The sequence below is a fragment of the Toxorhynchites rutilus genome, chromosome 2 (assembly GCF_029784135.1).
Source record: "Toxorhynchites rutilus septentrionalis strain SRP chromosome 2, ASM2978413v1, whole genome shotgun sequence".
NCBI lineage: Eukaryota > Metazoa > Arthropoda > Insecta > Diptera > Culicidae > Toxorhynchites > Toxorhynchites rutilus.
The window spans coordinates 263461959-263486575 of record NC_073745.1 but is presented as its reverse complement, the minus strand read 5'-3'; the positions used below and the strand labels follow the sequence as shown (position 1 = coordinate 263486575).

The 24617-nt window shown below is 38.8% G+C and overlaps 1 protein-coding gene across 2 annotated transcripts in view; it reads left to right on the top strand.

The window, feature by feature from the left end:
- The window catches only part of LOC129768839 (protein rhomboid), a 216895-nt gene extending 205358 nt beyond the window's left edge, over nucleotides 1-11537 (top strand). For both annotated transcript variants that reach the window (XM_055770761.1, XM_055770762.1), the window contains 6 exons: nucleotides 3327-3439; nucleotides 3612-3729; nucleotides 4023-4165; nucleotides 4249-4370; nucleotides 4440-4586; nucleotides 9176-11537. In XM_055770761.1, the coding sequence (XP_055626736.1) occupies nucleotides 3327-3439; nucleotides 3612-3729; nucleotides 4023-4165; nucleotides 4249-4370; nucleotides 4440-4586; nucleotides 9176-9486 (954 nt within the window). In that variant the 3' untranslated portion in view covers nucleotides 9487-11537. The remainder of the gene's footprint in view (nucleotides 1-3326; nucleotides 3440-3611; nucleotides 3730-4022; nucleotides 4166-4248; nucleotides 4371-4439; nucleotides 4587-9175) is intronic.
- Nucleotides 11538-24617: the final 13080 nt, after the last annotated feature.

The window sequence follows — 24617 nt, the reverse complement described above, 5'->3', positions numbered from 1 at the left end:
TGTTTTGGTTGGGTTCTTGTACAGCACCAAAAATTGCGTCACTTGCTAAAATAGTTGACCTGACGCTAAATTGCTGTTGAGTCATTGTTTAATTTTTAAAGTGACAATGACGAGATGTGTTTGGGAATCTGGAGCGTATTTGCACAGAACTGAAGGGCAACCCCATACTTACAGGTTGATGCAGAGAAGCTAGCGCCCTCAAATGTGAAGAGGAAAACCCGGGCTATCACGAGCAATCGAAAACATTGCAAATGATCCACTGGTTTTGTAAGGCAACTCCATCGTAAGGGATTCAAGTTTAAAATAAATTTGGCACAAATTGCCGAGGGCTATAACGTAGCTCCGTTCCAAACATTCTAGTTCGTAATTCGGGACTCGGGATTCCGCAACGTTGACAGCAGTGAAGAGGGTGCCAAAGGACCCAAGAGACTTCGTTCAAATTGCTAATGACATGATTTCTAAAGCTGAATCCAACCCAACATTCAGCTCAGTATTACTGAGACGAGCTGTGGGTTTATGAGTCCGACACGCAACCTCTCTTCTTTATTTTCTTTTTTTCAACGTTTCTGTTACTTCCATCAAGTTTTCGTCCTCTTTCCCTCTTGCTCTCTCTCTCCTTCTTTCACTTTATACTACTTTCTCTTTCCCTCTCTCCCTCTCTCACTTTATTCTACTTTCCATTTTTTTGTATCTTTCTCTCCCTCCTTATTTGTTCTTCTCTCTCTCACTTTCTTTTTCTCTTTTTCATTTTTTCTTTTTCTCTCTTCCTCTAACCCTGCCTATTCCTCTTTTTCTCTTATTATTCCCCTCTTTAACATTTACCTGCGAATATTTTTCGACGAGAGATCATATAAAACTCATGATTTTTATCTATTATAACGGTATAATTGGTTGTTTCTTAGCTAAAACATAAGACAGTGATTAAATACTTATGTAGGCCTTTCCATCGTTTTCGGGAAACAATTGAACGAAAACAGAAATAGTTTTTCGAGCATTATCACGTCAATTTGACGTGATAATAACGCACAATTCCATAGCGTCATTATTTTCCACGGTTTTTTTGGAGAATGAAGTCAAAGAACTTCTAACAGTCATCAATTTTATCGAACTTCTTTCTGTGTGTTCGGGTAAGAAATCACTACGAGGAATGCGTTTCGGCAACCGAAAGACAGAGCGCAGATAAAAGATTGCGTTTAAATGCCGTTGCCATACTAGGAATCAAGCACCAGAAATGTTTCAAACACGGTCAAATGTCGAAAATAAGCATTAGTGGTCATGTAATTTACATCTAACATTTGTTTCACTAGCATTTCCGATGTACTAAACATGTACTAAATTGTACTAAAATGTACCAAAGTTGTACTAAAGATGTGCTCGTTCCACGGACATCTTGCCGACCATAGGCTTCGCTGACTAGATTACCATTTTGGCAAGTTTTGTGTGAAAGATGTGGGTTCTTAACCTAATAAATATGGATCACAAATTACTCTAACCGTAAAATACTAATCCTAAAGAGGAGACCGTTTCCATTTCGTTCCGTTGATTCAGGAATCACTGTAAAAACCATCAATGGAATCAAATTCTTTCGAAATATTCGAATTATCTTTTTCACAGAAAATTACTCTTGCTTTATGCTATACAACTGTATCGCAACAGTTCGCAATCTTCGCGGTTTTATATCCAAGAATAGATAATAAAATATCTATCGTCCATCAAAATCTCCGGAACTTATCTGTTCGAATAAGAGAAACTACTACGAGGAATGCGTTTCGGCAACTGAACGGAGTAAATTAATAAAAAAAACCACTAGAAAGAATGTTTCGAAAACAGGATAAATATAGCAATGTCAAAACAAAACAATCGTAGTGTTGTGAACGGCACTCAAAAATTGTTTTACAAACATTTTTAATGTACTAAAAGTGTACCAAAAGTGTACTAAAATTAACCAAAAATATACCCATTCTACTAACACCCTTGTGACTGTAGGTTTCGTTGGTTATGTTAAAATTTAGGTCAATTTATGTTGAAGATGTATGTTCTTGGGCTAATAAATGTGTATCAAATGTTGATATGACGATGTCAGAATATTTCAATCATCTTTTTTTCCAAGTTACCCTTATGTTCCGCGGATGATAATTTGGGCCAGTTTGTAAGAAAAGTGTCAGATGAAAATGTCAAAAATATCTGTGCAACCCATGTTCCCAATGACATTCATTGAACTCATTTTTACCAAAGTGAGGTGTGAGTGTGAGTGTGAGTTTGACACGCAACCTAAATAACAGATAAGCTCTACTAGCATTTGTAATGTACTTAAAGCGTACTAAAATGTATCAAAATGTACTAAAATGTGCCAATTCTACTAGTATCCTGGCAAATTTAGAATGCGTAGCTCAGATTACAATTTAGGCCAGTTCTGAAGAAGGATGGGATATATTGACCTAATAAAGATGTATTGAACTATCGACATATTACTAGTCGGAGGAAATTAGAGAATTTATGAATTACTGTAATATATCACCATTATACGGTAAACTCACAAGTAACCATTGCAAGTATCGTTTGTTTGTTTGTGATATAATTGTTTCATTGCTGCTGCTCTTTAGGTAACGCTTTTGGTAAATCTCACGATGATGTCTCAATGGAAGCTTTTATCATTTCAACATTTCGTTTTTGGATACTGGCTGCAATAGAAACTGTTTCCCACCGATATGATTTTTTCGCTTACTTTGCCGTCGACTAAAGTGACTTAATTCTGGCAGAGAGGTTGTGCAATGCTCACGGTACGAACCAAAAAAAAATGCGACCGTATAATGTGTTTCTTATAAGCACAAAAAATATGGGAGTCTGTGATTTTCCAATAGGTAACTTCATGGCATCCAGCTGCCGCTGAACGAGGAAGCAACCGCGCTTATCGGATGGGGGGACCGACACCAAAAGGTTGCTCTCTGTGTGCCAGCAGCCGTGTGGCTTTCTCAGGAAATTTTCGATTGTTGTGGAATTTCTCGTACAATTGTTTCGGAGAGAAAATGGGTCGTCGTTTCTCGGCTCTCCCCTCCAATGCCCCGATTTTTCGGAATACAATAGCTAATATTTTAATTGTTGTAATTTATACTTTCTCCTAAGTGTTTCTCCTTCCCATAATTGCAATAATGGAGAAAAAAATATTACACTGCTTGATCGCAATTTTATGTTAAACGATTCCATTCCTTTCATCACCTGTCGCTTTACCAGCCTCCCCCCACAACCATTCAATTTTGTAGCTTAGCGTTGTCAGAAATCATAATCGCTCCAACGTCATTCCCTTTTCTTTTTGCTTATTCTTCCAGATGAGCGGCAAACGGTCGCGTAGCTTCAAGTGTGCAGTACATCATCGCGATCGTGAAGTTTGTTCGGAGAACGATTTTCATCTGATATTTGAAGATCCACCATTATTCAAGAGGTAAGTTTTGCTGGTCCTGATCTCCTCGGCCCGTTTCGAGAATGCTAATTTGTACATCTCTCTTACCTGTGGTGTGTGTGTGTGTGTATGAGCGAAATAAAGCGTTTTTCTTTTCACTTATCGTTCAATGTTGTCTTCTTGTTTCGTCCCTCTCTCTGTCTCCCCCCTCCAGGATGGTGCACGTAATTGCAATGGAAGTGCTCCCCGAAGAGCGGGATCGAAAATATTATGCAGACAATTATTCATGCTGTCCGCCTCCATTATTTGTGATATTAGTTACATTAGTTGAGGTATGTACCCTTCCTTTTTATTATACATTTTTTTTATTATATCATATACAAACGCGCGGACGACAATCTCTCCGTTGTTGCGGATGGGGATGGGAAGAATCTGCGTTGCGTTGGTTCTCACGGCCACAGCGCTGGCGCACTTTCGGCGACAGTGTGTCGTTCAAAAAGGGCGCAACCCATCTTCTCCATCCGCCGGGTCGTCGATCCGCTCTCAAAAATATCTCAATCCACAGCACAGCACATTTCACTGATCAACAAAAACCCTTTTTCTTCCTGCTTGTTGTGTCCCACAGTTGGGTTTCTTTACGTATCACACACTTACCTCGGGCCAAGCGGATCCGGCCGGACCGGTTCCGATCGATTCCATGTTTATCTACCGCCCGGACAAACGACATGAAGTCTGGCGGTTTCTGTTCTACATGGTTCTCCACGCCGGGTAAGTTTGCAACCATCGCGCAATGATTTCCTCCAGAGCTAACAACATCCTTTCTTCGTTCCATTTTTTTTGTTTCCTCGCAGATGGTTTCATCTTGGCTTCAACCTAGTCGTTCAACTCTTAGTTGGGTTACCATTGGAGATGGTACATGGATCAACTAGGATCGGTTGTGTTTATCTTGCGGGCGTGCTTGCCGGCTCGTTGGGTAGGTTCAAATGCGCAAAAATCATATTTCAAACCGTGATTCTAAGATTTTGTGTTCTCTTCGAAACAGGTACAAGTGTATTCGATCCCGAAGTCTATCTAGTCGGTGCTAGTGGCGGTGTGTATGCCTTGTTAGCAGCCCATCTAGCGAATGTGATGCTCAATTTCCGCAGCATGCAGTACGGCATCTTCCGATTGCTGGCGATCTTTCTGTTTGGTAAGTACGCGGCACTATCCGCACTATGGGGGATTTCCATACATGCACAAGCGGACAAGAATGTTTTCTTTATCTTTTGAACATTTCTGGTATTTTTCCTGTTTTTTTTTTTTTTATTCGTTTATTTTTACAGGCTCAGTTACTTAAGTTTAAAGGAGCCGAATTCTTCAATATATTTTTAAAACTATATATATATAAACAATTTTCTTACATCTATGGTTAGTAAGGTGGAAAACCGATTACTCGCGGTGTACTCGAGTTTAGAAGGGTGACATATTTTTAGGAGAAGGATGGGATATAAGGAAATTGTAACAATGTTGATGAGCACTCAATTCTTAAATCTATTCGTATATCTATAGTTTATTCACATTTCAACTTATTCTACTATTTATAGCAAGGGGACGAATTACCCGCAAAGGAAGGACAGATTTTTTCTGCTTGTTTTGATCGAATCAAGTTGGTTAAGATCATCTTTGACTATATTACGGTAAAATTTTGTTAGGGACGTGTATTTTTTTTTTTATAAAAAAGGAGAACATTCAACATGGATTTGTTCGGAATTCAGCCCCTCCTCCTTTCTGTGGCTGCTTACAGTACATGTACATGAAATCGAGGTTTACAAAAAATGTGCTGATGCCAAATGTCTTAAAATCGCGTGAAAAACCTTTTTTTTCTTCGAAAACCCTGATTTCATGTACTCTTCCCGTTGGGTGATTTTTCGGTTTTCAAAAACCTCAAACTTAGAAGGCTGTGCCACACTAGTAAATGAAATCCGATTGAGCTCATATTTTCAACATTTTTAAGAAAGTCCCGTTTGAAAATTCGAGTGACCATTTTCATCGGCACTCTAATATACATACAACGATTCTAAGACAAAAAATAGTTTTTGTCTAAGTGCTTAAATTTTGCTCAAAATTACAGATTTTGATCACCAGCCAAAAAAATAAGTATTTGTCTATTTGCCCATTAAAGTGCCCAGTCTTAAAAAATGGGGACAAGAAATAAGCAACATTTGACTTTTTTGTATTTTCGAACATTTTAGCAGCAATTAAAAATTTGAAGGATTTCCAATTATGTGATAAAGATGATACAATTTAATTTTTTGAAGATATAACATAGAACGCACCAAGATTTTTATTTTTATTGTAAAAATACATTTATTTGTTTGAAAATAATATCATAAAACAAGTCATGCAACAGTTATAAATTCTTCCTTATTCTGCTACAGTTTCATCTTCTTCATAATTGTCTTCAATTACGTCTTCTACAAAATCTTCAATTCACAACTTTCATACGTTCTTCGGTGCAAATGGTATTATCACATAGTTAGAAATCCTTAAAATTTTGAGTTGCTGCTAAAAATGTTTAAAAATAAAAAAAAGTCAAATGTCCTTGAGCGTTTCCTAGCATGATAGGTTTGATATTTTTTCAATTGTTTATGCTGACGTTTTGCTGCCTTTTCTGCTAATGTACCAAGTGATGCTGGAGAATGCATAATTAATTCTCCAGCATGAGCAAACTACTTTATGTATAGCTGCGGGAATTTTATACCAACTATACATTTGAAGATATACCCATAGTTAATTTTTAGTACATGTTTTACCATCCTGATTTATAACATTAAATGAGCTTAAAAACAACAAAACATGTGCTAGCACGAATGTCCAGCACGTAGCTCAAAAGTTTGAAAATGGGAAATACTCGTCGTTAATTTTTTCCTGTAGTACTAGTTTTAGCTCCACCGATCTTGGTTGATCTCCCCTCACTCAAAATTTTTCGTAAAGTTGTGCCTTTACATGGTTTTTTCTTTTGTCATACAAATGTCTCAATGGTTTCCCAATGCTCCATTTTTTTACATCCATTTTATAAGTATTCAAAAAACCAAAAAGTGGTGAACTTGCGAGTGGCAAAATACATTTTGCCACTCGCAAGTTCTAATTCAACTGGTGTCAACTCATTCATTTATTTTTCTAACCCTTTTTTGTACAAGTATGATCTCTTTGCTTTTCTACAGAATCGATAGATGCAGTCTACAGAATCGATAGAGGAGCATCAACTGCAAAGTTTAAAGCCTCTTAAAAATATAGAACTGAACTGAACTACAGAATCGAATACTTTGAGACATAGGATTATACCACATTATCTGCTTCTGATTGTTATGTATAACCGAATGGGAGTTAAAGTTAATGAAAACACATCTTCACACATCGTTCGCCTTCTCAACGTAGACATCTCACGACATTTTTATTGGTACTTGGTTGAAATTTCAATGCCAACTCCCCATAGATGCTTCATTCATTATGAACAGTATTTCTCATTCTGAATTAACATTTATGAATACATTCACTGGCGAGGCGCTATCATGAGCAACACCGACACAGCCTTTGCTGTTACCAGGTCAAAACGTATGCATTATCATGACGTGGAGTCTTTTATTGACTTCATTACAACATTACACGTATTCGGTCCAACACCTAAGTAAGTCTACAACTACTCTTCTGTATTCTGGGATCCGATCGAGTCAGATGCGACCAGGACGGATTGCAATTTAGTATTCTGTAATCCGTGCGACTCAAGTCCAATCGAGTGCAACTATGTAACCTTTCCACGCAATTCGACATAGCTTCGTTTTCCAATTCTGTGAAGCGGTAATGAGATCTCGGCGAAATGGACACATTTTTGGAACCAAAATTATGCATGAAAATAGGGTCAAGGCGATTTAGAGAAAAATAGTTGGGGCTATACCTTCGAAGTATTTAAACAACATCGAGTATTAATTTTCAATATATTTTTTTCCACAAATAAGGATGAATTATCTGACAATTTTCTTGTGTCAAGGCAAGATTGCCACATAGCACGATTGTATTTATGTCGAAAGAGATTCGAAATGCAAAAGTCGACTTCGATTGAATGGTGAGATCTGATCGAGCTTCAAATCAATCGGACTCCGCAGTATAGGTGACTGTTCAATATTGTTACCACAAATGTGGCCCACGACGGTGATCCAAAACTTTTATCGCAAGCTTAGGAAGAAGCTCAATTTCGTGTTGAATTCTGCAGTTCGATGAAGAGCAATAAATAAGTTTGTGAATCCTTGAATAGAGGAAGCAATATAGCTGTGTTTCAAATTCGGAATACCGATAAGTAATGCAATATCAAATTGGCCGCTACATTAGCTCTAATGAAGTTGTTTGGCGTATCTTTAGTTTCCCAGTTCATGACCGGAACCCAGCAGTTATAAATTTGTCAATCCATCTTGAAAACGATGAGCACGTAATTTCCACAAACGAGACAGCAAATGACCAAAATCATATTGATTTATTTCATTTTTCTACTTTAAGGTAAAAATATATGTACTTTACATATTACTTTTAAAGGATCAAACATGTCAGTCACGTTAATGAAATACATTGAATTTAAAAAATGGTTTGCGTTTTTTCATTCGTTCTTTTTTGACGCAGGACTAAGTCTTTCATTTCTGTACTGGGTCAAAGTTTTGAAAACGAGAGCGTTACGCCGGAACAACAAGATTTTGAGCGTTAATACCTCCTAACCAACTGAGCGAAATGGTCTAATTACCACTTCATTTGAAAGATAAAATATCTACGCCTCATATACTTGTTACTTTTTGATCCAAAAACTTGTTTCAATAGCCTTAAAATTGCTTTCAAAACAGACTGTTGGAAGCACACAAATCTGTATATAAGTTGGTTCCCGCTTGGAAATCCACTTAGCCATGATTGCGCTTTCGATGGAGCTTTGCTTTTCGATGGGGCATATTTTCGAAATCTCGTTTGAAGTTTGTTTGAACAACGTTTGCCAGCGAGCGTCGAGCGGGAATGAATTGTCTTTCTCGAGACGCGAAGAGAGGTTGGAGTGAGGTTGTATACAAGGGCTCTTTATCGAGCTAGAGGCGAATTCAATACAAAAACGGGAACCATACCCGATCTTGCTTAAGAACGTTAAGAGCATCGAATAACAATGAAGTGTCTTTCTCAAGGCAGGTGAAGGAGGAGCAATGGAGTAGAGTCTCTTTCCACAAGGGCCCTTCTCTGGGCTAGAGACGAATGAACTGCAAAAGTTATTGAGCCAACAGTAGTCGTACGTACAGCTTGCGGTTATATCAAACATACAACCTACTCTGTTAAACACATTCGATAAATTAGATAGATCGTTTGAACATTTGATCACACGCTCACAGTAATAATTTTTTTGTTTTAACAACCTACATATTCACTAGCAATAATCCATATTGCAGAACAACTTTTGCAGGATTAGCTAGTGCACTTATAATTTATTCTGTTATTATGATCAACATTTTTTTTGCATTCACTTTTTTTGAAGAGTAATTTTGCAATTCTTCATCTTCATTTCTCAATATATCAGTGCCTCACAAAGTACCTGCTACAGTCCTGGAATTTTGATCTTTTCTTAATTAAAGTGTCTACTTTTTATAGGAAATATAGGAAAATTGATTGGTGACAGTCACATCTCATATTTTTGTCCGTCTGAAATCCTATAGTGTATCTCCCCCCAAATGGGTTTAACAAATTCTAACGTTTTCTTCTTTTTCTCCTCTATAACAACAGCATCTTGTGACGTGGGTTTCGCGATCTACTCTCGCTACGCGGTGGAGCCCGACAGCGGGGCTCCGTCGGTATCGTACGTGGCCCACCTGACGGGAGCACTGGCCGGTCTCACCATCGGGCTGCTGGTGCTGAAAAACTTCGAGCAGAAACTGCACGAACAGCTGCTCTGGTGGGTGGCGCTCGGTGTGTATGCGGCGTGTACCATTTTCGCCGTGGTCTTCAACCTCCTGAACACCGTTACCGTGCAGAGGCTCGAGGAGGAAGGCGAACAGGTACTGAAGCAGCGGCTGTTCAATAATTTTGGATTTTAAAAAAAGGTTCCCTCCCAAACTCGGCTTTTGATTTGTGCGAAAGCGGGTTCCACCACAAACAAACGAAAAAACTCGGATGCTCCCGAAAGCGTCGTTCTGAACGCGCGTCCAACACCACCAGCGGAAGAGTCTAAAATTCAAATTGCTGCGCGAGGAAAGTCGATTGCGGTTTAGAGAATAGGGTAGTGTAGCGTCATCGAGGCTGTGCCCACGGAATTGAATATTTGATGGCCTCGGAAAAAAGTTGTGATTTGTGTATAGAGAGAGAGAGACCTCCCCCCCCCTTTAATTGTTTAAGAAAGTATGTATGAATGTGCGTCGGATGGCGATACTAGCTCAGTGACCTCGACAGTCTGGCCGCGCGGCCGATCAGACTTGTGTGATGTTTTACATGGATCGAAAACGGATCGTCCTATCGAACAACGTAAAAAAAGACAAACAAACATACGTAACACGTCAGCAAACAGCGGGCGCGTGATGCGCGTTTCGTTCCGATCCAAGATACCAAAGACTGTAAATGACGTTTAAGCAAATCACCTGAAAAAAGCACGATGATGATCATAGGTAGCGAATAACGGAAACTTGTAAATATGTCAGTCTCTTTTATAGGAATTTTTCGAACCGGGTCGTATTTCGAATCGACACCCCAACCCCTCCATTTTTTTGCAAATTTACCTGTGAAATTGTCAGCAAAAAGGAACAAAAAGTGAAACAAAAGTACGTTCCTTCCACTCGGAGAAATGTGTAAATAAGTGTCAGAAGTTTTTTTATAGCAATTTATCGATTTGAGAATCGCGCTCGTTTGGAATCGTCAAAAGTGAAAACGAAAGAGCAACTGTATATACACTGGATAACTTCAAAATGCACGCCGGTAACCGAAAATTCTACCGATCCAAGAACCTTGGAAACTAGAAATGAAAATAGTTAGACTCTCTGAACTAAATAATAAATTATATACTAAAACAAAAATCCTATTAATACTGCATCACTACTGCTAAAAAAGATGAAATCAATAATTCTAGTCAAATTTCTATGAAACTATTATCATTATAATTATTATTCATCAACCTGGGACAAAAGATCCGACCTTTGGGCGAGAAAATAGAACGAATAGTATTGCAAGAGAAAAAAAAACGAAAGAACACACACAACTTATTCAAGTCATTAATCACAAAGAATTAAGTGTTTATTTTTTTTTATTATTTTCTGTTTTCGCTCTAACGATTGAGTGACGACGCGGCGCAGCGCATGCGCGCCATCTTACAGTGAAATTCGTCCCCTCAGAAGTTGAGCAAGCGCGGGGGGCACTTGATGCCCCCACTAGCGCCGCATTTTCCGTTGCAAATTACCTGTTATAAGTCGATTCTGTTAGCACAATCCTAATTGTTTTTGTGACTTTTTATTATTATTTTTGTTTTATTAGGAAAAGCCAAAGAAGATTTATTTATTTTATATCGTAAATTATTTGAAGAGCAGCAGCAGCAAATCGCCCAGCAAAAGTGTTTCGAATTTTTCTGTCCACGAGAAATGTCTGCGTTTGGTTAGAGAAAAAAATTTACGTGAAATCGACTCAGAAACTCAGAAAATCGCGCATGCCTTACCAAATAGGAATAAACCAAAAAGGTAACTGACATTACCCACACTCACACTTACATACACACGCATACTCATATACAATCGAAGCGAACGAGAACACCACTTTTTAAGAAGTACAAACAAACAAACAAAAAAACGGTTCAGAAAAATTGTACTTTCTTAGACTTTTTAAGAAAACACTGCCAGTATAGAGAGTTGAAACAAACCATTTTAAAAGCAACTTACAAAACTAACTGTTGGCGTCGAAAAAAGTAACAATAAAAATAACGCATTCATTCTCTCAAGTGACCGGAAGTTTATGCAAACCAATGGGAAGAAAAAAAACACGTATTATTATCTTACACGACAAGAATTCCAAAAAAAACAACAACACACGGAAATTTAATAGAATGTATTTATAATAAATTATTGTACGCGCGAAAAAAGAAGGCATACCAGAAGAAAAAATGGATAAAAGCACTGAAAAAATTAATTTCCGCTTCTTCTCACTGCCTGCCGGGCACCGATGACAACAGCCCTCTGGCTTCCCCTTTTCCGCTTTCCATTTCCGGAGATGGTGATTACCTCGAGCAGCGGCGGATTGAGGAAAGCCACAGCATAACACCACACACACACACACAAGTGTGTGGGTTATATCCGCTTCCATTGCCATCATGGCGAAGATGACACTGGATTCGCGAACGTTGTCGTCGTCTTCGTTGTCTGAGTCTGAGTCTGGACGAGTGGGCGAGAGTTCCAGCCGATGTCTGGCCGGGCTCCTGCGGACCTTGGCTGCTGCTGGCAGCAGCGGCATATTGCAGCGCATTCCGTTTCCCTTTGAGCGCGACTTCCTTCCTACGAGCGCGCTAGAGTTCGCTCGCGCTGATATGTGTTGCGCTGCATTAGTCATCGCGCAGGCTGTCACGCTTTTGTTCGGTGCGCGGTTTTCGCCGACGCACCTTCTTTGCGTTTATTTTTTTGCTTCGTTCACTTTCTTCTCGCATTATCATTGCACGCTGTTTTGTGGGTCCGCTTTGCGCTGATTGTTCTTTTTATCATCATCTGTTTTTTTCGTGCTTCGTTCTTTCATTCGTGGTTGTGTACATTTGTACCAGCTGTGGTGATAATTCATTTGTTTAACTTTCTCACGTCCGCGTCGATGAAAGTGGGGTCAGGTTCTTGGCTCCGAAAATGTATAGAAGAATACTCGTATCGTAACGCTGGACGACATCATATGGATGGAGTTATATATTAACTCTTAAAGTATTTCATTGTTTATGAATATTATCGTCCACGACTTGGAGACTTTCTAGACATTGGTAGTGTCATTACATCTCTTATCGATGAGCAACGATGATAAATCCAATTATTCTTTCCTAAATTTGATGATTTTTGAATATGTATGTACACTATCGGATTATACATATATTTTTAGGAAAAAGATTATTCAGTGATTGCATCAGTCTAATTGCAGTCATTCCATGCCAAACCGATATAGTGATTCTCAGACTTTCGTCAAAATTGGTAATTTTGTTCTTTATCGCAAAACATTAGACCCGTATCTTTCGTATTTTTTTTTGTTTTATTCTTTTTATTTTTTATCATATCTCGTTTTTGAGATATGATTTTTCAAAGTTTACCAGTGGTCCGAAAAATATTTTTTCTCCTTCTATCCTAAAATGACTGTGCAAAAATCCATAACATTTGAACAACTCAACCAATTTAGATGATCGACATATCAAATTGAAACCAAGGAGCTAGCCTATTGATTCTCTATTTTATTATTGGTTGTAGTCGCTTTCTATTTTTTCATGGCTTTGGACTAGAGGGCGCCATATTCTTTATATTTTTTCTTGAAAGCTGAAACGAAAAAATAGCATCTCTGATATCGTGATATGTCATGTAAAAAAACAGGAAGTGGGTTATATCTATGGTATAACCGCAAGGGTGACGTAGGACTATCGTTGATTTAGAGATCATTTGTTTGAAGTTGGATCTGAATTCATTCTGAATGAATGAATATTTGGAGAACTTCGAAAACGAGAGCGTTACGTTGGAGGCACAAGGTTTTATGCATCCAATATTGGATACGGAAATATCCTACTGATGGGGAAGAATAATCTTCAGAAGCTATCCTGTTGATTGCGAATGATTGAAAAATCACAAAACCTAATGTATTTGGTCACAGTGTTACATGGATAGAAAACATTAAAATAAACTCTTTCACATGAATGTAATTTTAAATTCCCAGAGAAACTGGCAGATTATTTTCAGTAACGATTAGATATTACCACATTTTCCTCGATACTGGAAGCCCACCAGTGGTTAATGCTAACTCGATAACCATCTGTTAATAGCACTTGATTGAAACATATTTGGTCACAGTGGTACATGGATAGAAAACATTCAAATAAACTCTTTCACATGAATGTATTTTTAAATTCCCAGAGGAACTGGCAGATTATTTTCCGGATCTTTCTCGATGCTGAATGGCATCCAAACGGAAAGAATTCCGTGCGTGTATGTGTGTGTGTAGCGGCTGCTTCGATGGTCACCTTCTCTTCTCCTGAAGGAAGGAAGGAAGGTCTTGTATTATAGAAACTTTAAACTTTTGCAGTTCATTCGTCTCTAGCCTTGAGAAAGGCCCTTTGAAAACTCTACTCTACTCCAGCGCTACCACCTCCGCCCTCTTGCCTTGAGAAAGGCACTCGATCCCTGGCCGTCCAGCTCGTCCAGCAACGATGTTGTCCAGTCGGTGTCCACACAAAGAATGTTCTCCTGAAGGATCGGCTTCTCTGTGCTCCCTCACAGGTTCAAACAAACTGCCTGCGTTTCAGGGCAGATCTCGATCCTTCGCCGTCCAGCACCCTCAGCAACGATGTTGTCTCGTCGATGTCCTCACGAAAAATGAATGCGTCTCACCACAAGAATATCGCTTAAGTATGCTTTTTGTGCGTGATTGAATCGTGAGAAGGCGTGGTTTACGATGGCAATTTGGAAGGCAAACTAGAGGGGAATGAACTCTCTGAGCTCGAAACTTTCGGCGACTGAGCAATAGTCGATTGCGGGCGCATCCAATATTGGATACGGAAATATCCTACTGATGGGGAAGAATAATCTTCAGAAGCTATTCTGTTAATTGCGATTGATTGAAAAATCACAAAACCAAATGTATTTGGTCAGTGTTACATGGATAGAAAACATTAAAATAAACTCTTTCACATGAATGTAATTTTAAATTCCCAGAGGAACTGGCAGATTATTTTCAGTAACGATTAGATATTTCCACATTTTCCTTGATACTGGAAGCCCACCAGTGGTTAATGCTAACTCGATAACCATCTGTTAATATCACTTGATTGAAACATATTTGGTCACAGTGTTACATGCATAGAAAACATTCAAATAAACTCTTTCACATGAATGTATTTTTAAATTCCCAGAGGAACTGGCAGATTATTTTCCGGATCTTTCTCGATGCTGAATGGCATCCAAACGGAAGGAATTCCGCGCGTGTATGTGTGTGTGTGTGTGTAGCGGCTGCTTCGAGATCTTCCCGGGGAACAGTTTGTGGCATCACTCTCCTCCTGATGGATTCCCTTCTGGCCTAAGGTGCACAAACAGGCTCTTGGTGACACCGTTCATTCGCGCTTTCATGATAAACGAAGAGCTTCACCACAACAGCGACAACATGCTCCAATCGCTGTTCAATTAGAACTGAGTGGATTTCCGAGCGGCGCTCGCTTATATACCGATTGGTGATTTCAATAGCCTGTTTTGAAAGCAATTTTAAGACTATTGAAACAAGTTTTTGGATCAGAAAGTAACAAGTATAGAACGGAGGGAGTTCGGGTTGATCGACGGTGCGAACAAGACGTGCTTGTTTGTGCTCTGTCTTCGTCTTCAAGTTTTGTCGGTGTATTTGGTGTTTCGATTGGAAACTATGCTTTCAAGCTCCGAAAAGATGAATACAGTTGATTTTCCTTGAATAAGTTACGCACAATTGTGGTTTAAAAGAGTGTTTGGCTGAGAAAATTTGTTTTAAAATATAAAAGTGTGGCCGCGTCGATTGTGTTGCGATAAGCTTTTTTTTCATCTGGTGTTTCTAGTGCAAGTGTGTATGATAATAACGTCTTGTGTTATATTACCCAGTGTTCTGACCGAACTACATTCCACTGAAATATGGATAAATTGTGAAATTGGAAATAAATCCATAAATCGAGCGAAGCCATTTTTTCTTCGCGTGTATAAGCGAAATTTTCATTCAATCGATGTGTTGTGAATGGGTGTGAGTGTGTGTTTTTTTCTTCATATCGAGTTCGAAGTTTCTATGTCGTAGTGTGTGTATCACCATAGTAGGACCGTCGGCATGGCTGAGTGAAAAGCAGTGCAAGCTAAGTTCTCTCTTTCTTCTTTCTCATATATTATCTCTCTGGGGAGCAACTGAAGTTGTTTGAAATTGAAGACAGGTGTGCTAAATTTTTTTATAACGTATACAAAATCATTCACTCATAGGTTTCCATTCCGCGCGTTTCATGTTTGCTCCTGTTTCGGGACACTCGTAGATACATCAGTGTGTATGTGCTTGTTGCTGCACAGTTCTCTGAGTGAGTGACGGGCGTTATAAAGAAGAAAGAGAGCATGTCGTTTACGTTCCATCTTCGCGCCGCGTTATCTTGTTCAGACTGCAACAAAACAAGACAATGTTCACTCGATTATGATCAGGTATTTTGTGTGTAGATATGTGACGTCATTGTAATGTACGTCGTGTTTCTTTAATTATTTAAATTTTTAATGCTTCCTTCTTTAATCCTTTGATAAATTAGTTCTTTAATTCTTGAATGTATTAATAACTTTAACTAATCCAATTGTGACAACGGGTGGTTGTCTTTGGGGGGCCTGGGGGGCCGCCGAGGGAACTCGTCTTCTATAGGTAGAGGCGATGGTTTTCTGTTGCTTAGTGCGTGCTCTTTGAATGTGTCTGGTCGAGGGAGAGGAGGACTGTCTTTGGGTGTTTTGGGAGGGACCGATGATATGTGGTGTTTAGGGGTTGAGTGGTTGAAGAGTTAATGGGTTGAAGAGTGGGGAGGGGTTGAGTGGGAGTTGGGGAGTTGGAGAGCCGACACTGCTCAGGTCTAGTTGAGGGCTTGATCTAGTACTAGTGTATACCCGCGCGGTTATTTTCTCAAGTGCAGCGGATGGTTGGGATGGTCATGGAGCTGGAGCGGTGTTTTTCGGGGCACGATTGTGAGGGATGTCGCTGTATGGCCGGAGGGATTGGTGGTTTTTCGGTCTTTTGGGGGTGCATACAGATGTACAGTGGGCCAACGGATGGTTTTTGGATTGCACTCGGTTTTCGTGTTGCGCGGATTGTGGAAATAAAGAACTTAACTGTTAAGTGTGTGCGGTGCGGGGGTTGGGTGTGGCCTGGAGACTGCCCGTTGGTTTGTTGTGTGTCTTTGTGCATTTCCGGGAGATCGGGGGGCTTTTGGTCCTTTTGGTTGTCTAGTGATGTCTTTCACTGTCGTGTTTTGGGGGGTGCGGTTCTGTTTCCGTGTTAGTCTTGGTTGTCTGTTGTATTTGGGAGGGTAGTTGGATTTGAGTGGCTTTGGTTCCTTGGTTCCTTAGTTCTTCAATTTTTGATTCTTCTATTGTTGGGTCCTTTCATTCTTCAATTTGTCGATGCTTTGGATATTCAACTTTTAAATTTTGTGTGTCTGTCCTTCTTTGATTACCCAGGGATGGTCCATCTTCCCCACGATTGGATGTGTGCGGGGAGTGCGCGTTGAATGGCAGATGGGTCGCCGCTCCTGTTTTTTTGGGACGGGTTCTCTCGGTGACTTTTTCAGATTTCCCGGAGATGACTGTCTGTCGTCACAATTGTATTCATATAAGGAGTACGCGCGTTGAAATCAGACCAATTTTAGAAGAGTTCTCCCTGTGACCTTCTCAGGTTGGCTAAAGATAGACCTCTTTCGCCGTGATTGGAGTTATATAAGGGGTACACGCGTTGAATAAGATATCGTTGCTCCGATTAATTTTAGACAAGCCCTCTCGGACCTTTTCAGAATTGCTCAAGGATAGTGAATGCACGCGTTGGATAACTCAAAACTAATGGATGATTTTCGGAATTCCAATTCGTCGAGTGATCAAGAGTTTGCGCTTAGATAATCACATCACTTACCGCAGTGAATCCTGATTTTTTTTAACCATTCCCACTAACAACTATCCCTTCCATGATAAGCGCTAGGGAACCACGCTATAGAGGCGACCCTTCTGGCCTTCGGGCGGCGAATATCATACTAACATTCCTTCCCTTCCCCTGGTGACTGTAAGGACGTGGCCGGCGTCGTTATTGACAATTTAAAGCTCGAATCACCGAAAATTGCACAACGAGAATGATTTGCTAGTCCCAAGCGTCATTCTGTGTGTTCTTTGTGCAATTTGGTTGGTTCAGGTCAATCACGGAGAGCAACTACGAATTGTACAGTCTACCCAAGCTCAAGCTCAGAAAGTAACAAGTATAGAACGCGTAGACATTTTATCTATCGAATGAAGTGTTTATCATACCATTTCGTTCAGTTGTTTAGGAGCTATTAACGCTCAAAATCTCGGTCTCCGACGTAACGCTTTCGTTTTCGAAACTTTGATTTTACACCCCGGTATAGAAATGAAAGACGTAGTCCTACGTCAAAATCAGCTTTCAAGAAAAAATATAAAACAATATAGCGTCCTCTAGTCCAAATTCATGAAAACAATAAAAAACGGCTGCAATCAATAATCACGAAAATATAATCCATTTTTTTGCAAGTCCAATATTTTTTCAATAAAAGGGTAGCTTTAATTTTTCTAAATTGAAATCTAAATCTAAATCGGTTCAGTGGTTCAAAAGTTATGCATTTTTGAAAAAAGTCATTTTTGTGAAAAAGTGGAAAAAAGACCAACCTAAAATAGAAATGATCAGCCTAACGAAAAAATAAAAAAAAAGTTGATGTGTCTGGGCCTAAGGGCACGGACGGGATCTTAACATAGGACTGTAATTGTTTGTAGTAATAGCATTTGGATTGAGTTTTTTCATTGTTCAACATCTGTATTTTTTTCTCTTTTGACATATCATATGGAAGCTCTGAAAAAAATCGGTTCCTGTATGAACTGGTATCCTTTAAACAAGATAGATGAGATAACGTGGTAGAAACCGGTAGCCACATTCTGTTCAAAAATGTACACAAAATTATCATATATCCTTCGTTGCCACGTTGTCCGGAACATTGTTTGTAGGGGGTAGCCATGTGATGTATATTGAGTATCCTATGGGCATGAGTGCTCTCTTCGTAAGTTCGTGTAGCTGCTGTAGTGAATTGATCTCATTGGGTGCTTAGTTCTGCTTATGTACAGGAAAAGGGCAGGAGAATGGGCAAGTGCATGCGAAGAAGTGAAGCGGGCTTCTGAGGAAGATATATATGGGGAACATAATATTAGGATCGCGACTACTCAAGCTATCATAATCTGATATACGTAAGTATATCAGATCGAACTTATAAATCAGCAGCCAGTTAAATTCATTAACTGCATTATTCACATAACCAAACAACATGCTCGATATTATGATATCCTGGACCACAATTACATAAATTGTTAGTAGCAATATCTACACGACAAAGACGTGAATTGAACTCGAATTGACTGAACTTTGGGGAGAATAGAGTAAAACCATTTTCCAAGATTATTCCACCATTGATTCTGCCAACTGATAAATGCCTATTATCGGCAAATTGTTAACTAACGCCCGAATGTAGGCAAAAAGAAATGCTCGGTACGTCAGGGAGGAAAGCGAGTGGTTAGCGCAATCGAAAAAACCAAACCCATTTTAATCGTCATATTAATTAACTTTTTTACTATATTTTCTGTTCATGTTTCACGCATTACTGGATAAATTTCCAATCTAATGGTATATAACATAACATATATCACAATAAGGATTTTGCATAATATGCGTTTGAAAACTCTTGATGAATCGTTACATTTTTCGTAGAGTGACTCCCCTATATAGAAATCAAAGACATAATCCTATGTCAATACGGGTCTAATATTTTGCGATAAAGAACAAGACTGCCACTTTTCACGAAAATCTGAGAATTACTATATCGGTTTGGCATGGACATCTAGCTAATTGGACAGACCTGTAATGCGACACGGATAACTGAACATTTGATCATCTAATTGGACTTTTTTGTAAACATCCTTTGTGCAAGTTTTCACAATACGGTAAGGTTTTAGGAGTGTTTTCACAAGGATTTATTTTTAATTATTATTGAAATGTAGTGCACCTGTATGTTTTATATATATTTTTTTATTTTACAAAGGCAACAGGCTATACATGGATGCCCTAATGCTTCATAACTACTTCTACTACTTATAATACTACCACTACAAACTACAACTATGTAAATATATACTACTGTAACTAATCAAGTTAATTAAGAGCAATAGAATACATTTTTTTGAGGGACGAACGAGACAGATGGAAATCGAAACAGACACTACAACGGTTAAATACGCGGCACATGCTAGATATAGGTTCATTATACCCGTAATTTGTTCGGGTTGATGGGATGTATAAATAGTTCTGAGATCGTAAATTATGTTGAAATTAATCAACCGAAGGAGCTCAGGACAATCGATGTTCGACAAAATCAAGTCGGAGGTAAATAGGGCCTTGGCAACGTTCCTGCGTGAAGCTAAAAAAAGTCCAGTCCAATCAATTTGCAGCGATCCTCGTATCTAGGTAGGTTTATTGGATCATTCCACGGTAAATTGCGCAAGGTGAAACGAACGAATTTTCGCTGTATCGACTCAATTCGCTGAACATTATTCTGGTAATACGGTGACCAAACCACGCATGCATATTCAAGGATCGAGCGTACCAATGAGCAATAGAGAGCCTTAATGCAGTGTACGTCCGTGTATACATTGATCATCAATCAGAGAACCAACGGAGCTTTCGTCGACGCTTTAGTCTCGTCTAGTGTCAGAATCTGTAGTCGACACTAGTTTGATTTTTAATCTTCCCACAAACTTAACCATAAAAAATTACACATGCGTCATCCGCCGTGCATAGACTGAACCAAATAGTTCATGATTGGAAACCGGCGAACTTTCTCCCACTTTTATATGAAGACATTTGACCATTCGCGTTTCTAACTAAACGATCGTTCGTGGGTTTCATCCCAGAACTATTCAATGATTGATCATCTAATTGGCCTTTTTCAAGGCTAAAGGCGAATGAATTTTGTAGTTTAAAGTCTCTATAATAATAAATGAAAAGAAATGTGTTATTCCACTTGAGGTTGCATTACTATTTTCGATTCATAGCAACGAAACACGAATTTAAATTCCGCCAACGCGAATTTCAATTAGACTAAAAGTATCACTGTACTGTCCATGTTTGTATAGGAGACATAAACGACAAAATGAAAAAAATCGACTTTTTCGCTGTTTCACATTCTACACAATGTAATACGTTTGCTCAACACGCAAACAAAAATTTTTTTGTTCGAAAACATTTTGAGCAATTTTGAAAAAAACGTTCCCAAAAAATCACTGTTTGCCAGTGCTTGGATATTGAATGAACTGAATATGAACCAATGCCATTCATTAGTTTATTCATTCATGAACAATACTCTCTTTGAACCATCCAACACTGTGATGCCGGGCGAACTGCCTTGATTCACTACCACCAACGTCGGTGAACCATCAACATTCGAAGCTTGAATGCTAAACGTGGAGGGGGAACATTCAATGCTCATTCTCTCTTCTCTTCGTGTAATACCTTCTAGTGGACGTCACCACTCTCAGCTATAAATAGAATGTAGTCGCATGTGCTCTTTTAGCGGGCATCGGGTGAGCTGTGGTGCATGAAAGCATGATGTGTGGTGCACGGATCGATAATTGAACGGAAGCATTTTTCTCTTATCGCGGAAAGCAAGTTTACTTGTGCTCTGTCAGCAGATTACATTGCTTGTGTTACTTTCTTATTCTTCTATATTAAAATTCAACGTTGGACACGTGTTTGGGCTATGTGTTTAGTGGAATTTGATAAAAATGGCAACTAAAAGAAAAATTCAATACTCAGAGGAACCAACCCGTGGTCGAGTGGTTAGCGTCACACCTAACAAGCCGGGGGTTGGGCTGAATTCCCGTTCTGGTCGGAGAAATTTTTCGTCAAAGAAATTTCGTTCGATTTGCAACTGTGGTCATGCGTATTCTAGAGCTTACCACTCAGAATGCTTTCAAGGCGTGTTATTTGGCATAGAAATTTCAAGTATTGATAAAAAAAAATGACGCAAGTAACACGTTGAGACGGCGAAATTCCTATAGGAATGTTTAAGAAAGAGGGGCCCACCATATGTAGCGTTTTGGGACGTGGACCGCGATAGCGCTCCACTCGTTTTATGTTAACATTTTAGACTTGGCACTTTTTAACACGTTGAGCCCCGAATTGTTCTTGCTGAGCATTCCATTCAGCCTGTATCAAGAGCATTTTCACAATATCAGTGTCGGTCCCAGCTCCCAAAGATACTTATTGTATAAATAGAAATTTGTCAGGGATTCGACTAGAAAGTAGTCACATTTTGTAAAACATCCGAAAACAAACCAGATGTATTTTTATTTTCTTATTTTTTCTTTATTTTAACTGTCAGTCCCGACGCTGGGCTCAACGTGTTTACGGCGGAACGGATGCATTGGGTGTACAAATTGAACAAATCTTGATTCTATCGCTTATTACTCATACATTTTTCGGTGGATTTAAGAATTTTTCTGCACCAATCCTTCAATTCATATAAATATAACCAAGCTCATCTGCATGCTCAAAAAAATGGCTCCGTACTCAAACGGTTAAACAAAAAGTGATAAACACTACAAAGGAAGAAAAGTGGGAGCATCATATCACCTTTATGTAAATTCACAGCCTATGATGAAACACCTTTTGAACATGTTTAAAAAAAGTCGACGATACAATACTCGTTCGCTAACTAGGCTGGAAATTCAATCCACTTAGCGAATTCCACTCGCTTAGTGAGCTGCAGAACAGCGAAATCAAAAGAACGAATTGAATATGACGCCTATTATTGATATACAAATGGGCTGCAGCCTAGTCAACGCAAGCCCTGTTTAAGAGCCATTTAAAATAGGCACATTTAGCGAACGCACAACTTAAAGAAACGACCCACGGGTTGCATGTAGTTCTAACATATTAGTTCTAGCTGGCTCAAATGGAATGCGCTTGATAGGACAGAGAAAAATATCTACATTCAGACTCAGTAACAGTGATGGTAAAAAATCGCATCATGCGATCAATGAATAGGTATATTTCTCTTATCGGATTTATTGACATCCCCATCAACAGGCGACACTCTTTCACTCGTCAATCTCCCACAGAGAGTATATTTTGAACGGTGAGCTACCAAGATCTCAAGAGAGCAGTATGAGCAGTAATTCGCTGATGCCTGTACTCTCCAGCGCAATGCTTCTACTATGCAAGCTTTATCGAGAGTGATTGCTACCAACGATTAATCGCAGAGTATAAAGCCTGCGATGAGCACTTGTTCCGACAATGTACATCTCACGAACAACTGTGATCATAGGATGTTAGCCCTATGATTTTGAATTCTCCTTTTGCATTGCCTCTGCTTTGACCGGAGTGAGTGTCGTGCAATAAACTTTGTTTGTTTCAGTTTTGTATTGCTCTCGCCCCGCAGGCAGTTTATCGGTGCAATTAAATATTTTTAAAAAAAATCATTCAAAAATGAATAAATCAAACGTTTCCGAAACAATCCGTCAAATTTTCATCGCACATCGAAACGGAGAGTTTCGATGTAACGCAGGTGAAAGCTGCGGTTACCACCCGAAATCTCTCATGATTTCGAACTGTGTGAGGCACGTGAGGGACCAACATCCACTGAAGTATAATATCCTCAATTTGGGAAAGAGGGTATCAGATGAAGAAATTGAGGGCATTTCAAAAAAGATAAAGGCTAAGGTTGGGGGGGCTCATGATGATTCGGCTTTAGTGCGTGTTTATCGCCAGAAGTTAGTTGGTGGGCTCATAAAGTTATGCACCGTGCATAATTGCCCTTTTTCCACCATGGAGTGGGAAGGTTTACGTGACATTATTAATCCAATGTTTCAAGTGCTGAAAATAACGGTCAATCGTCATAACATAGTGTCAATGATCAACAACACCAGTGACACTATAGTAAATCTTATCAAGGCAGAAGTGAAAGGTCAACTGCTTTCTCTATAATTTGACTGTACATCAAAAATGAACAAAGCTGTCCTTGGAGTTAGCGTTCAATTTTATAAGCAGTTGAATCTGGTTAGTCTAGAGATCGACTAACACTAACATTAAGTTGACATTAGTTGAAAGTAGAAAATAACCTTATAGAATATATCAACTTTGAATAACTTAACATTGCTTGATAAAAGCCTGTCATTATTCATTCGAGTGTTAGGAGTATTGTTCCCGACAAACTATGAAAAGTATATCTGCATACAAATAGGGTTCCATACTTTTATCTATCTTTTTTTTAACACTGGAATTGATTGACATTGGAGCATTGACGACAACCATAAAATTAGTGATTTAGAATGATAATATTCAATAGAATAAGAGCAATTTTACGCCAAATCAGCCACTATATTCATGACTATTTAGTGAAAATAAATTTTAAAATACACTGTTGGTTTTTTTTTGAAAAGTGAATTTAATAAAAAAAACTTGTGTTTCTCAAATGACCTCAAATTCTCAATACTTTGCGATTTTTTTAATACAAAATGTCTACATTGAATTCTACTAACTAGAACTAACCATTTTCGAGATATAACGAGATTTATATATTTTTTATATTTATAAATAATGTTTGTGAAATTTGCATACTATGTCGGATCCTAGCTCGTAGTGGCCAGCAGCAGTATGCACTTTTTAATATTTATCGAACATTATTTTCATTATATTGAATTGATTCCTGTATATAATCGAGTCAAAAAAAAATATTCGTTTTTCATGCATGTATGTTTTGTTTTTGAATATAAAAGATGAATTTAATTTTTGATTCATCCCCTTAAAATAAGAAAACATCTTTCACACGAAAAAAATAATATCCGGTAACTATCAGTTATCCGGCCTATCCGACCAATATTTTTGTTATCCGACCGGATTTTACCTAGCCAACACATCCCCCACTGGAATATTGGATTGTTCCCTCTGGCCCAAGGAAGTTTTCTAAATTCGATCTGACGATAACATTTGCCTCACACGACCAAAAAACGTACTCGATGTCGTTGTTGATGTTGCAAACGCATTAGAGGCCAGTGCAAATGGAACATTAAATCGTTTAATCCTAATGCAATCATTATTACATTTACAAATAAATGTCTGCTGAAGCGCATATTGTTTTTCTTCTTTCTGGTCAAAGCAAATGCACTCGGGGTAGAATATAGAATGTCTGGGAGAAAGAGCGAGAGTGCTCAAATCGTAAAACATGAAGATACTCATT